The sequence below is a fragment of the Saccopteryx leptura genome, chromosome 3, assembly GCF_036850995.1.
Source record: "Saccopteryx leptura isolate mSacLep1 chromosome 3, mSacLep1_pri_phased_curated, whole genome shotgun sequence".
In the NCBI taxonomy this organism is placed as follows: Eukaryota; Metazoa; Chordata; class Mammalia; order Chiroptera; family Emballonuridae; genus Saccopteryx; species Saccopteryx leptura.
In genome coordinates, this window is record NC_089505.1 from 372,273,825 (window position 1) to 372,287,539 (window position 13,715).

The 13,715-nt window shown below is 56.3% G+C and overlaps 1 protein-coding gene across 6 annotated transcripts in view; it reads right to left on the minus strand.

Annotated features, from left to right (window-relative positions):
• Positions 1-13,715, minus strand: part of ARHGAP39 (Rho GTPase activating protein 39) — an 85,043-nt gene that overhangs the window by 20,148 nt on the left and 51,180 nt on the right. For all 6 annotated transcript variants that reach the window (XR_010750523.1, XM_066379766.1, XM_066379764.1 and 3 more), the window contains one exon: positions 1,142-2,513. Coding sequence is in view for 5 of the 6 variants with exons in the window: in XM_066379766.1 (XP_066235863.1) it covers positions 1,142-2,513 (1,372 nt within the window). In the remaining variant the exon portion in view is untranslated. The remainder of the gene's footprint in view (positions 1-1,141; positions 2,514-13,715) is intronic.

Below are 13,715 nucleotides of genomic sequence, written 5' to 3' on the forward strand. Positions count from 1 at the left end.
GTGGGGGCTCTACCTGACCCAGCCAGATGAGAGGCATAACCCCCCCACCCCGTCCCAAAGTGCTGGGTGGGGCCCTCGGGGAACCTGCTGGCCGGGGAGGCAGGACGGCAGTGCTTGCTGGGTATCCCTGGGGGAGGGCTAGGCCTGTCTCCAGCTTGGCGCTTCCTTAATTCAACCAGTCTCAAAAAGGTGTGCCAGCACCCTCCCATGCAACACTGCGCAGGGACGTGGAGAGGCCCCTCCCTGCTCCTGAGACCCTGGGGGGGGGGCCCAGCGCAAGCGGGGGGGGGGGGGGCCCTTCCTGTCTGTCCTGTTGCCCTCCTGTCATGAGCCATGGACAGAAACGTGCTCTGAACTCTCCGGCCTGGAGGGCCCTAAGGCAGCCCTGCCACGGAGGTGCTGACTGCCCAGTGTTACTGGGCCTCTGGGTATGTTTTCCCTGGCAGGGCTGGGAGTCAACGTGAGGAGCGTGACCCTGGGAGGCCTTCTGACCACTGCGAACTCTGAGCAGATGCCAGGGCAGACCCTCACCATGACTTCATGGAGCAGGCCAGGCGGTGAGAACCAGAACATCAGAACATCAGCCCATGCCAAGTTCTGGGGCACCAGGTTCCCAGCATGGCACCCAGACAGACGGCACATGCAGGCTCTGCAGGCCTGACCATGGTCTACGCCTGGTGCTTCCCCAGGAAGATGCATCTGGCTGGGCTTCTACTTCAGTCCCGCTACAGCCCAAGGTCCTGGGGCCACTGGGGGCCTGCTGAGCACATCTGGCCCCGAGGGGAAGGGCTCTGAACCACCTGAGGAGCACCTAACATCCCACCTGCACCACTTCTCACCGAAGAGTCTGTTCACAGGTGGGAGGAAAAAGCCCAAAGTTGGTACCCACCCACCGCCACTGCCTCCATGGCCGGGATCCCCAGGGCATGGCCTCTGGCCTGCAGATGACTTGTCAGCACCCGGCTGGGCCTCACCGGGAACCTAGGTGATGGAGCCCTGCTCTGGGGGCGTCTTGGGGGATATTCACTATCTGTCTGCATGGCTGTTGGCAACAGTGAGGGCCATACCACGTTTAGGGACCACCAACTGCCCCTTGCCCACCCACTGCCCGGGACCCTGCCCGCCAGTGGCATGCCTGTACCTGCGAGGGGTGGAGGTAGGGCTCGGGCGAGGCCAGGTTGGTCTGCACGGAGACGCTCTTCTCAAGCAGGATCTGGGGGAAGGCGAGCCTCTCCAAGGCGCCCCTCTGCCAGTGCTTGCTGCTCTCCTGCTGGGCCAAGGCCTCGTCCTCACTGAAGGCGCGCACCACCGGCCCCGGCATGGGGAGCGGCACGGCCCCGTCGCTCTCGTAGCCTGAGCCGTCCTGCTGGGAATCCCAGCTGCCCCTCTGCTTCATGTGGAAGTGGGCCTGCTGCGCCTCCCAGGCCAGCCTCGCCTGCGCCAGGAAGGGCTCGGCCCCGCCCCGAGCCGCCTCCGCCTCTCCCGCCTTGGCCTCCACGTGCTTGGGGGCCAGGCTGGGCCCACACGTCGGCCGCTCCTCCGCCAGGGCCTGTGGGAGCAGGTCGCGGTCCCCAGGGCTGTCGGCGGATGAAGCACTGGGGGCGTGGCACAGAGAGGGGTTCCGGCTCTTCCTCTTGCGCGTGCCCGGGGAGTAGCCCGTGGAGGACATGGTGTCCTGCTGGCTGGACCAGGACATGGCGTCGTCCTGGGCCTGGGGGAGTGGAGAGGGTGGAGGAGCGTGACGCAGCTCGGGCCCTTCCATGCTGCTGTAGTCCCCGGACAGGACACCCAGGCGCTGGTCCCGCAGCAGGCAGGGGCTGGGCTGCAGGGAGAGCGAGCCACCGCAGGGGTTGGGTGCGTACTTGTGCCGCGGGCCCGCCCGCAGCCGGGGGCTCGAGCCGGCCTGCTCCACATACACCAGCTGGCGCACATACTCCTTGCCGGCGGGGCTGTACTCCAGGCTCAGGAAGCGCTCTGGGCACTTCTGCCTGCTGAGCACCAGCTGCTGGAAGGGAGAGGCCGAGGTCTGCTTGGGCGACTGCGGAAAGGGCACCGGCTTGCGGCCCGGAGACCGCTGGGGTGAGCTGGCCTGGCAGGTCCCGCCGGCCTCATACTGCACGTCCATGGGCGGCTCATCGTAGATGGGGGCCTGGTACTCGATGGGGGGCTCCTCGTAGAGGGGGGGCTCGTAGGCATAGCGCGGGGAGGAGGGCTGTGAGTCGCAGGCCGGCTTGCGGGGCTGGGCCAGCAGTGGGGAACAGCTGCCCAACTCAGCCCTCTTCAGGAAGGGGGACGGCCTCCGCTCAGGAAAGAAGACCGAGCCCTCTGTGTCCTGGGCAAATGTCTGCAGGCTGGGTGAGTACTGCCCACCGGAGGGTCTGCGATTGCGGCCCCCAGCCTGGCTGTCCAGGGGGTACCCATTGCCCTGGGGGGAGAGGAAGCTGGGCTCCCGGTCGGCAACCTTGATAAGCATGCGTTCCTTGGTGCCCGAGTTCCACCGGAGGGAGGAGGTCCTGGGGGGAGGGGACACGCACAAGTTACCTGGGGGCGGTCTTGAGTGCAGGCACAGGCTACCTGGCAGAGGCAGAAGTGTGGCCCTGCTGCCAGCCTACAGCCCTCACCAACCCAGCCTGGTCTTACCCACCCTAGCACGGTCTTATGTGTATCTGGAGTCAGGGCCCAGTGGGGCCGGGTCATTTCTCCTCCTCCTACTCACTCCTTCCAGGCAGGGGCTGCAGGATGTGGGGCCTACTCCTTACAGGAGGGCTCCCTGTACACGACCTATGCACCCTTCATTGCTGGGGCCCTGAGGAGCTCCCCTCACAACTGACTCAGCTCTGCAGCCTTCCCCTCCAGGGATGCCTTCCACCAGGGAGCTTCCCCAGGCCCCTGATGGGGACTGCTGCCCATCATAACACTCCCTGAAAGGGCAGTGGCATCTCTGCCCTGGTCCTGCCCAGCACCAGGCTCAGCACCACCCCACATCCGACTCCAGTGAGACCTGCGTGACCCTGTCCACTTGCATTTCGGGCCTTTCCGACCACAGCTTCTGCAAGCTACGGAACGGCGGTATCCTCCTGGGACTCTGCTGTCAGTCAGCACTCTGCACCTGGACGGAGACTACAAACTGCTCCCCGGTGCCAGTCAACCCCTGAATCGGGCTAAGAGCACCTGCAACTCTGGGGACCATGCTGTACTTCTGAGCCTCACTGGCTCGGCGACAGCACGGAGGACACTGCCCCTGGGACCGGGCTGGCAGGCACTCAGACTCAACACCCCTGGTGCTCTGCCTGCCTGAGTCAGGCAGCTGATGCTCCAGAGACTGGACCTAGGGGTCCTGGAGAGGTGGCAGGCCTCACTTCTGGCCACCTGCTCCTTCCTTCCAGTGACTGCCAGCTGCTGTTAGAAAGGGTTTTTTTTAGAATTTATTTTATAAGATTTGATTCATTTTTTAGAGAGGAGAGAGAGAGAAGGGGGAGGAGCAGGAAGCATCAACTACCATGCGTGCTTTGACCAGGCAAGCCCAGGGATTTGAACCAGCAACCTCAGTGTCCCAGGTTGACACTTAATCCACTGCACCACCACAGGTCAGGTGCTGTTAGGAAGTTTTGTGTTGCCCTGACAACATGATGGGGAGCATCTTTCACGTGCTCACCTGCCAGTCCTACATTTTGGTCTAAGTCTGGCCCATTTTAAAATCTGCTTGTTTTTTTATTGTTGAGTTTTAAGGTATTTTGGATAAGCAGTTTATCAGATATGTTTTTTGCAAATATTTTCTGTCTGTGACTTGTCTTCTCAGTCGCCACCTTTCACAGAGCAGGAGCGTTCAATTTTAACAGAGCCCAGCTTATTTATATCCTTCACAGACTGTGCCCTTGGACTAAAAAGTCACCACCATAACCAAGGTGATCTAGGTTTACTCCTGTGTTATTTCTCCAGGAGTGTTTTGTTTTGTTTTGTTTTTTTAATACAGGGACAGAGATAGAGTCAGAGAGAGGGATAGACAGGGACAGACAGGAACTGAGAGATGAGAAGCATCAATCATCAGTTTTTCATTGCGAGACCTTAGTTGTTCATTGATTGCTTTCTCGTATGTGCCTTGACCACGGGCCTTCAGCAGACCGAGTAACCCCTTGCTCGAGCGAGAGACCTTGCATCCAAGCTGGTGAACTTTTTTTTCTTGCTCAAGCCAGATGAGTCCGCACTCAAGCTGGTGACCTCGGGGTCTCGAACCTGGGTCTTCTGCATCCTAGTCCGACGCTCTATCCACTGTGCCACCGCCTGATCAGGCTCTCTCCAGGAGTGTTTTATGTTTTACATTTAGGTCCCTGACCCCTTTCGAGCTAACTTTTGTGAAGGGTATGAAGTCTGTGTCTCGGTTCATGTTCTGTACGTCAATGTCCAGCTATCCCAGCACCTTCTTGAAAAGACTGTCTTCGCTCCATTGCGTTGCCTTTGCCCCTTTTCTTTTTAATTTTATTTGATTTTTAGAGAGGAGAGAGCGAGAAAGAGGAGGGAGAAGCAGGAAGCATCAACTCATGGTCATTTCCTATATGTGCCTTGACTGGGCAAGCCCAGGGTTTCAAAAGAGCAACCGCAGCGTTCCAGGTCAACGCTCTGTCCGCTGCACCACCACAGGTCAGGCCCAGCCCCTTTGTCAGAGACCAGCTGATGGTATTTATGGGGCTGACTTCCCGGCTCTCCACTCTGTGCCATCCATTGACCCACTGGTTTATGCTCTCACCAACACCACACTGTCTTCACTAAGGAAGCTTCACAGTAAGCCTGAAGTCAGAAAGCATCTGTCTTCCCACTTGGTTCTCCTCGCACATTGTGTTGGCTATACTGGGTCTTCTACCTCTCCATATAATTTTTTTGTTAAGTGAGAGGCGGGGAGACAGACTCCCACAGGCACCCTGACCGGGATCCACCTGGAAAGCTCCCTACAGGGCAATGCTCTGCCCATCGGAGGCCACTGTTCTGCTGCTCAGCAACTAAGTAGGGCAATGGAGCCATCCTCAGCTCCCGTGGCCAACTTGCTCAAACCAATTGAGCCATGGCTGTGGGAGAAGAGAGGGGGTGGGGAAGGGGAAGGGTAAAGAAGCAGATGGTCAATTCTCCTATGCGTCCTGACCGGGAATCAAACCCGGAAATTCCACGAGCTGGGAGGACACTCTACCATTGAGCCAAATGGCAGAGCCTCCATATAATTTTTATTTTTATTTTTTAGTGAGAGAGAAACAGGAAGGCAGAGAGATGAAAAGTATCAACTAGCCTGACCAGGCGGTGGCACAGTGGATTGTCGGACTGGGATTCAGAGGACCCAGGTTTGAGACCCCGAGGTCACCAGCTTGAGTGCGGGCTCATCTGGTTTGAGCAAAGCTCACCAGTTTGGACTCAAGGTCGCTGACTTGAGCAAAGGGTTACTCGGTCTATTGAAGGTCCACGGTCAAGGCACATGTGAGAAAGCAAGCAATGAAACAAATAAGATGTCGCAACAAAAAACTGATGATTGGTGCTTCTCATCTCTCTCTGTTCCTGTCTGTCTGTCCCTATCTATCCCTCTCTCTGACTCTGTAAAAAAAAACACAAACAAACAAAAAAGCACCAACTTGTAGTTGCGTCACTTAGTTGTTCCTTGTTTTTCATAAGTTCCTTGACCAGTGACCCCTTGCTCAAGCCAGCGACCTTGGGATCATGCTGATGATCCCATGCTCAAGATGGTGACCTCAGGGTTTCGAACCTGGGTCCTCAGTGTCTCAGGTCGATGCTCCATCCACTGCGCCACCACCAGTCAGGCAATTGATCTCATTCATTAAAAAAAAATTTTTTTTGAGACAGAAAGGGAGTGGGGTGGGTGGGTGGGGGAGCATTAACTAGTTCTGCCATTGATTGCTTCTCATATGTGCCCTGACCCATGCTCAAACTGGCAACCTCAGTGGTCAAGGAGGCACTTGGTGACCTTGGGATCAGCAACCCCTGACTTGAGCCCGAGACCTCAGGGATCAAACAAGCAGCCTCAGCGCTGAAGCTCTATCCACTACGCCACCGCTTGGTCAGGCAAATCATTTGAGTTTTAAAAACTGCCATTTATAGGCCCTGGCCGGTTGGCTTAGTGGTAGAGCGTCAGCCTGGCGTGCGGAAGTCCCGGGTTCGATTCCCAGCCAGGGCACACAGGAGAGGCGCCCATCTGCTTCTCCACCCCTCCCCCTCTCCTTCCTCTCTGTCTCTCTCTTCCCCTCTCGCAGCCGAGGCTCCATTGGAGCAAAAGATGGCCCGGGCACTGAGGATGGCTCCATGGCCTCTGCCTCAGGCGCTAGAGTGGCTCTGGTTGCAACAGAGCAATGCCCCGAATGGGCAGAGCATCGCCCGCTGGTGGGCGTGCCGGGTGGATCCCGGTAGGGCGCATGCAGGAGTCTGTCTGACTGCCTCCCTGTTTCCAGCTTCAGAAAAATAAATAAAAATAAAGGTCCTGGCCAGTTGGCTCAGCGGTAGAGCGTCGGCCTGGCGTGCGGGGGACCCGGGTTCGATTCCTGGCCAGGGCACATAGGAGAAGCGCCCATTTGCTTCTCCACCCTGCCCCCCTCCTTCCTCTCTGTCTCTCTCTTCCCCTCCCGCAGCCGAGGCTCCATTGGAGCAAAGATGGCCCGGGCGCTGGGGATGGCTCCTTGGTCTCTGCCCCAGGCGCTAGAGTGGCTCTGGTCGTGGCAGAGCGATGCCCCAAAGGGGCAGAGCATCGCCCCCTGGTGGGGAGAGCGTCGCCCCTGGTGGGCGTGCTGGGTGGATCCCGGTCGGACGCATGCAGGAGTCTGTCTGACTGTCTCTCCCCGTTTCCGGCTTCAGAAAAATACAGAAGAAAATAAATAAATAAATAAATAAATATGATGAAATAAAATAAAACATCATTCAGACTTAATGTAAGTTATTTATTCTTTCTCTGTGGACCGGTACCAAATGGCCCATGGACCAGTACTGGTCTGCGGCCCAGGGGTTAGGAACCACTGGGTTAGAGCACTGTCCTGAAGAACAGAGGTTGCTGGTTTGATCCCTGGTCAGGGCACAGGCAGAAACATATCAATGTTTCTCTCTCTCTCTCCCCCTTCCTCTCTGGCTAAAATGAATAAATTAAAACGAATTTTTTAAGAAAGTAAAAATTGCCATTTATATAGCTTGACCAGTGGTGGCACAGTAGATAGAGTGTTGACCTGGGACACTAGGGTCCCAGGTTTGAAACCCCAAGGTTGCCTGACCAGGCGGTGGCTCAGTCTATAAAACGTCGACCTAGGATACTGAGGAACCAGGCTTGAAACACTGAGGTCACCAGCTTGAGCGTGGGACCATAGACATGACCTCATGGTTGCTGGCTTGAGCAAGGGGTCACTGGCTCAGCTGGAACACCCTGGGTCAAGGCACATATGAGAAAGCAATCAATGAACAACTAAAGAGTTGTGCCTGACCAGGCGGTGGTGCAGTGGATAGAGCGTCGGACTGGGATGCGGAGGACCCAGGTTCGAGACCCCGAGGTTGCCAGCTTGAGTGCGGGCTCATCTGGTTTGAGCAAAAAGCCCACCAGCTTGAACCCAGGGTCGCTGGCTCCAGCAAGGGGTTACTCGGTCTGCCGAAGGCCCGCGGTCAAGGCACGTATGAGAGAGCGGTCAATGAACAACTAAGGTGTTGCAACACGCAATGAAAAACTAATGATTGATGCTTCTCATCTCTCTCCCTTCCTGTCTGTCTGTCCCTGTCTATCCCTCTCTGACTCATTCTCTGTCTCTGTAAAAAATAAATAAATTAATTAAATTAAAGAGTTCTAACTATGAGTTGATGCTTCTCATCTCCCTCCCTTCCTGTCTGTCTCCCTCTCTCTCACAAAATAAATAAAATAAAAAATAGCCATTTAATATCTTGTACATATGAATCATATTTATTAAAGTCAGTGTCTGAGCCCTGGCTCGGTAGCCCAGTTGGTTACAGTGTCATCCCAACATGCCAATGCTGCAGGTTCAATCCCCAGAGTACATATAATGAATGCATAAATAAGTAGAAGAACAAACCAATGTTTCTCTCTTAAAAAAAAAATAGCCCTAGGCCCTGGCCGGTTGGTTCAGCGGTAGAGCGTCGGCCTGGCGTGCAGGGGACCCAGGTTCGATTCCCGGCCAGGCACATAGGAGAAGCGCTCATTTGCTTCTCCACCCTCACCCCCTCCTTCCTCTTTGTCTCTCTCTTCCCCTCCCGAAGCAAAGGCTCCATTGGAGCAAAGATGGCTCGGGCGCTGGGGATGGCTCCTTGGCCTCTGCCCCAGGAGCTGGAGTGGCTCTGGTGGAGGCAGAGCGACGCCCCGGAGGGGCGGAGCGTTGCCCCTGGTGGGCATGCTGGGTGGATCCCGGTCGGGCGCATGCGGGAGTCTGTCTGACTGTCTCTCCCCGTTTCCAGCTTCAGAAAAAGAAAAAAAAAAAAAATAGCCCTAGCCAGTTGGCTCAGTGATAGAGCGTCGGCCTGGCGTGCGGGAGTCCCGGGTTCAATTCCCAGCCAGGGCACACAGGAGAGGCGCCCATCTGCTTCTCCACCCCTCCCCCATCCTTCCTCTCTGTCTCTCTCTTCCCCTTCCACAGCCAAGGCTCCATTGGAGCAAAGTTGGCCCATGTGCTGAGGATGGCTCTATGGCCTCTGCCTCAGGCGCTAGAATGGCTCTGGTTCCAGCGGAGCAATAGCCCCAGATGGGCAGAGCATCGCCCCTGGTGGGCATGCCGGGTGGATCCCAGTCGGGCGCATGTGGGAGTCTGACTGCCTCCCCGTTTCCAGCTTCAGAAAAATACAAAAAAATAAATAATTTAAATAAATAAATAAAGTCAGCCAGTGCCTAGTAACTCCAAAATATAAATTCCTCTGGGTCTGTTTCTATTGTCTGTTATTGTTTTTAAGCAGTTCTGTTACTTCTGGACTGAAATTCTGGTGACTGTGTACGAAAAACTATGCAGAGAATCTGAGCTCAGCTCACTTTTGCTTCTGGCCAGCAGCTGAAGTGAGGGTAGGTTCCCTGAATCTCATCTGCCACCAACCTGACTGGAAGTCAAGCTGGTCTACTTATGACTCCCCCTCCTCCTAATTCCACATGGAAACATGGTTTGTTAACCAAGGTTCCTCTCTGACTCCTAACCTATGACGCTTGGATTCCCAGACCCATGAAGCCACCCAAAGATCAGCTCAGTGCTCGGCCCCCTGACTGTGCTGAGGGAGAGGCACTGTCACATGTGCGCTGGGCTGCACCGATCCCCACAGCTCGGCCCTCAAGTCCTTGTTCCTCAGGAGATCTCTGATGACTTCAGGGTAACTGTCTATTTTCTTCCTGGTGTGCCTGCTGGTTTCAGATAAGTATATCCACCACTGCAGAAAGTGGAGATTCCAACGTGTTAAGATGCCAGCTGTGCAGTCTGATCCCTCTACCTTTGTCCTCTGATTACCGCTGGGCCTTTCTGGACAAGCCACAGTCCTCATTGCTGGGGGTGAGCTAGCTGGGGACTGGAGAGCATGGGGTAGAGACATGAGCTCAGGGTGAGGGAGAGGTCCCGGCCGGCTGGGAGGCAGCCTGGCCCAGAACGCCTGCACACGCCCAGCCATCCCAGACAGGACCCAGCCCTGCTGGTCAGTGCTGACGCCCGGCAGCATGGTCTCACCATGCAGCCCCCCAGCGCGCTGCCGCGCCAGCTAGGCAGGGCAGAAGCCAAGTGTGCAAGGGGCCAGCTCATCCTGAGTACTGGCTCTGGAGTCAGGAGATCTGGGACTGGAGCCAGCCCGCTGCTCCCTGGCTGCGGGACTTGGGAAAACCACTTACCATCTCTGTTTCAGTGTCCCCATCAGCGCTTCCAAGGACTAAACAACATACTGTGCACATGGTCAAGCCCTTAGTTCAGGACCCACACAGGAAACACACAGCGAGTACAAACCACTACTTCTCACAGCTTTTCACCACGCAGCAGACTCCGCCCTGTGAGGCCCTCCACGGGGCTCACGGTAAAACACAATTCCTGCCTGGCAAAGGGTGCCAAGAGCTGCAGGCAAAGGAGGCGCCTCATCGGTCTGTCAGTCACAAGCCATCGAGTTGTGCTGCAGGATCGGGAGGGTGGGCAAGTGTCAGGCAGAGTCCAGAGCACGTGAGAGGCCGTTCTACTACCTGACAGCCATTCCATCTGGCCAGGCAGAGATGGGAGAGAAGGAGGCAGGAAGAAGACTTATAGCCCTCCCCTCCGCCATGCAGACAGTGCCCTAGGCTGGGGGCGGACCAGGGCTGCAGCCCTTCTGTGCCCAGGTACCTCCAAGATGTCTCTCTCTTTAGATCCTCCAGGCAGGTCCAAAGTCCCTGCAGGCACCATGTCACAGATGGAGACATGAGCCCTGGAGGCTAGAGATGGTCCTCGGTTACAGAGAGCAGATGCACCCACAGCCAAATGTAGCCTACCCTCAACCAGGCCATCAGCCTCTGGTCTGATGTGCCATCTCTCAGCCTGTCCCCCTGGGCTAACCCTCCCCTCACTGTGCCGGCAGCTTCACCTGCTTCCCAGGTCGGGCCCTGGGGGCCTTTCCACAGCTCCATGTTCTGCACACCCACTGGACCCCACTGTGGTCCGTCCCTCAGGGCTCCTCCTTGAACCCGCACATCCGGTTTGCAGGCCCTGCTGTCCGCTCTCCTCCAGAGACCCTTCAGCTTGCCCCCCAGGACCACCAAGCAGCCTCCTTCACCCAGTCCACGCTCCCTGGTCGGCCCTCAGACCTCCATGTCTTCAATGCTCCCCAAACCCAGCAGGCCTATTCTTTCTTTTTTTTAATTTTTTTTATTTTTTCTTTTTTTTTCTGAAGCTGGAAACAGGGACAGACAGTCAGACAGACTCCCGCATGCGCCCGACTGGAATCCATCCGGCACGCCCACCAGGGGGCGATGCTCTGCCCACCAGGGGGCGATGCTCTGCCCATCCTGGGCGTTGCCATGTTGCGACCAGAGCCACTCTAGCGCCTGAGGCAGAGGCCACAGAGCCATCCCCAGCGCCCAGGCCATCTTTGCTCCAATGGAGCCTTGGCTGCGGGAGGGGAAGAGAGAGACAGAGAGGAAGGAGAGGGGGAGGGGGTGGAGAAGCAGATGGGCGCTTCTCCTGTGTGCCCTGGCCGGGAATCGAACCCGGGTCCTCCGCATGCCAGGCCGATGCTCTACCGCTGAGCCAACCGGCCAGGGCTATTTTTTAATTTTTTATAATTAAGAAATAATTTGGCATTGATGTTAAGAAACCTGGCATATTCTTCATCAAAACAGACTCTTTTCAAACCATAGGGATAAATACTGCTTGGGTTTTTTTTGTTTTTTTTTTTTTTGTATTTTTCTGAAGTTGGAAATGGGGAGAGACAGTCAGACAGACTCCCGCATGCGCCTGACCGGGATCCACCTGGCACGCCCACCAGGGGGCGACGCTCTGCCCACCAGGGGGCGATGCTCTGCCCCTCCGGGGCGTCGCTCTGTCGTGACCAGAGCCACTCTAGCGCCTGGGGCAGAGGCCAAGGAGCCATCCCCAGTGCCCGGACCATCTTTGCTCCAATGGAGCTTCGCTGCGGGAGGGGAAGAGAGAGACAGAGAGGAAGGAGAGGGGGATGGGTGGAGAAGCAGATGGGCGCTTCTCCTGTGTGCCCTGGCTGGGAATCGAACCCGGGACTTCTGCACGCCAGGCTGACGCTGTACCACAGCAGGCCTATTCTTAACTCTCCTAGGGTGGGGGGCACCGAGGCAGAGACACACCACCCATCTCTAGACAAAAAGGGACGACTGCCCAGTTATCCGAGGGACGCAGGAGAACCTTCCCATGCCTCTGGAGATGCTAGAAGCAAGGTGAGCAAGGGAGGAGGTGGGTGCGGAAAGGGCAGGCGCAGGGACAAAGGGCACTGAGCACAGGGCACTCCTTCCAGGACTTGTTTCAAAAGCAGAATGGAGAGCTCTGCACCGAACCAAAGCCCCAGAGGGCCGCTCCGCTGCACCTCCTCAGCAAAGCAGCTGCTCCGTGTGCGACACTAGGACCCGACACTGCTTGCCCAGAGCAGAACTTCTACACCACTGTGTGTAAGTGCACCTCACGGAGGCACACTCACGTGCAACAGAAGAAACCAATCACGTGAACTGATGTTTGAAAACAAAGTAACTGGCCCTGGCGTGCAGGAGTCCTGGGTTCGATTCCCAGCCAGGGCACACAGGAAAAGCACCCATCTGCTTCTTCACCCATCCCCCTCTCCTTCCTCTCTCTCTCTCTTCCCCTCCCGCAGCCAAGGCTCCATTGGAGCAAAAAGATGGCCTGGGCGCTGAGGATGGCTCCGTGGCCTCTGCCTCAGGCGCTAGAATGGCTCTGGTTGCAACGGAGCAACGCCCCAGAATGGCAGAGCATCGCCCCCTGGTGGGCATGCCGGATGGATCCTGGTTGGGCGCATGATTGCCTCCCCATTTCCAGCTTCGGAAAAATACAAAAAAACAAACAAAAAATGAAAATAAAGTAACTATATAGTCCTCCTTCACGCCCACTGACGCCCATCCATGTCGGGCCGGGCAGGTTGTCCATCACTGCTTCCGCCCTGCTCAGCGCAAAACCTCGGCAGGCGGCACGGGCTGCACCGAGGCAGGCTCCTTCCCGCTCCCCTTCCTCTGCAGACCCTGCCCACAGCGCTTGAGGGGAGGGTAGCAATGTCGTTCCCCTCTCTGTCCATAAACGGTAGCAGCCCCTACTATTCCCGCTGTGAGCAACTGTATTCCACCCTAAAACAGCATCCTGTTCACAGGTCAAGCCCAGCTGGAACCTGACAAAGCAGGGCAGACAGCACTGGGCCACCAAAGACCAGGTGCGCTTGTCTGAGGACCTGACCTGCCTGTGATACAAAGTGGTTTCTACTGCTTGATATGACCAACACCATCCTTTTCTTTTCTTTTAAAATTTTTATTTATTGATTTTTTTTTTTTTTTGTATTTTTCCGAAGTTGGAAACAGGGAGGCAGACTCCTGCATGCGCCCGACCGGGACCCACCTGGCACACCCACCAGGGGGCGATGCTCTGCCCATCTGGGGCGTTGCTCTGTTGCGGCCGGAGCCATTCTAGCGCCTGAGGCAGAGGCCATGGAGCCATCCTCAGCGCCCTGGCCAACTTTGCTCCAATGGAGCCTTGGCTGCGGGAGGGGAAGAGAGAGACAGAGAGGAAGGAGAGGGGGAGGGGTGGAGAAGCAGATGAGCGCTTCTTCTGTGTGCCCTGGCCGGGAATCAAACCCGGGACTCCTGCACGCCAGGCCGACGCTCTACCACTGAGCCAACTGGCTAGGGCCTGATTTTTAATGAGAGGAAAGGAGAGGGGAGAAGGGGAGAGGAGGAGAGTGAAAGATAGAAAGGGAGAGAGGAGCATTGATCTGATGCATGTGGTCTGACTGGAGATCACACTGACAACCTCTGTGCTCTGGGACGATGCTCTAACCAACTGAACTCTTCAGCCAGGGCTTTCCTTTTTCTTTAATTTTCAAAAAGACTTATTGACTTTAGAGAGCAAGAGGAAGGGAGAGAGAGAAAAACACTGATTTGTCGTTCCACTTATTTATGCATTCAGTGGTTTTGTGAGGTTTCATTGTGTTTTTTGAGGGGGGGGAGAGATAGAGAAAGAGAGAAGCATCAACTTGTTGTTCCACTTAGTTGTGCCACCGACTGCTTC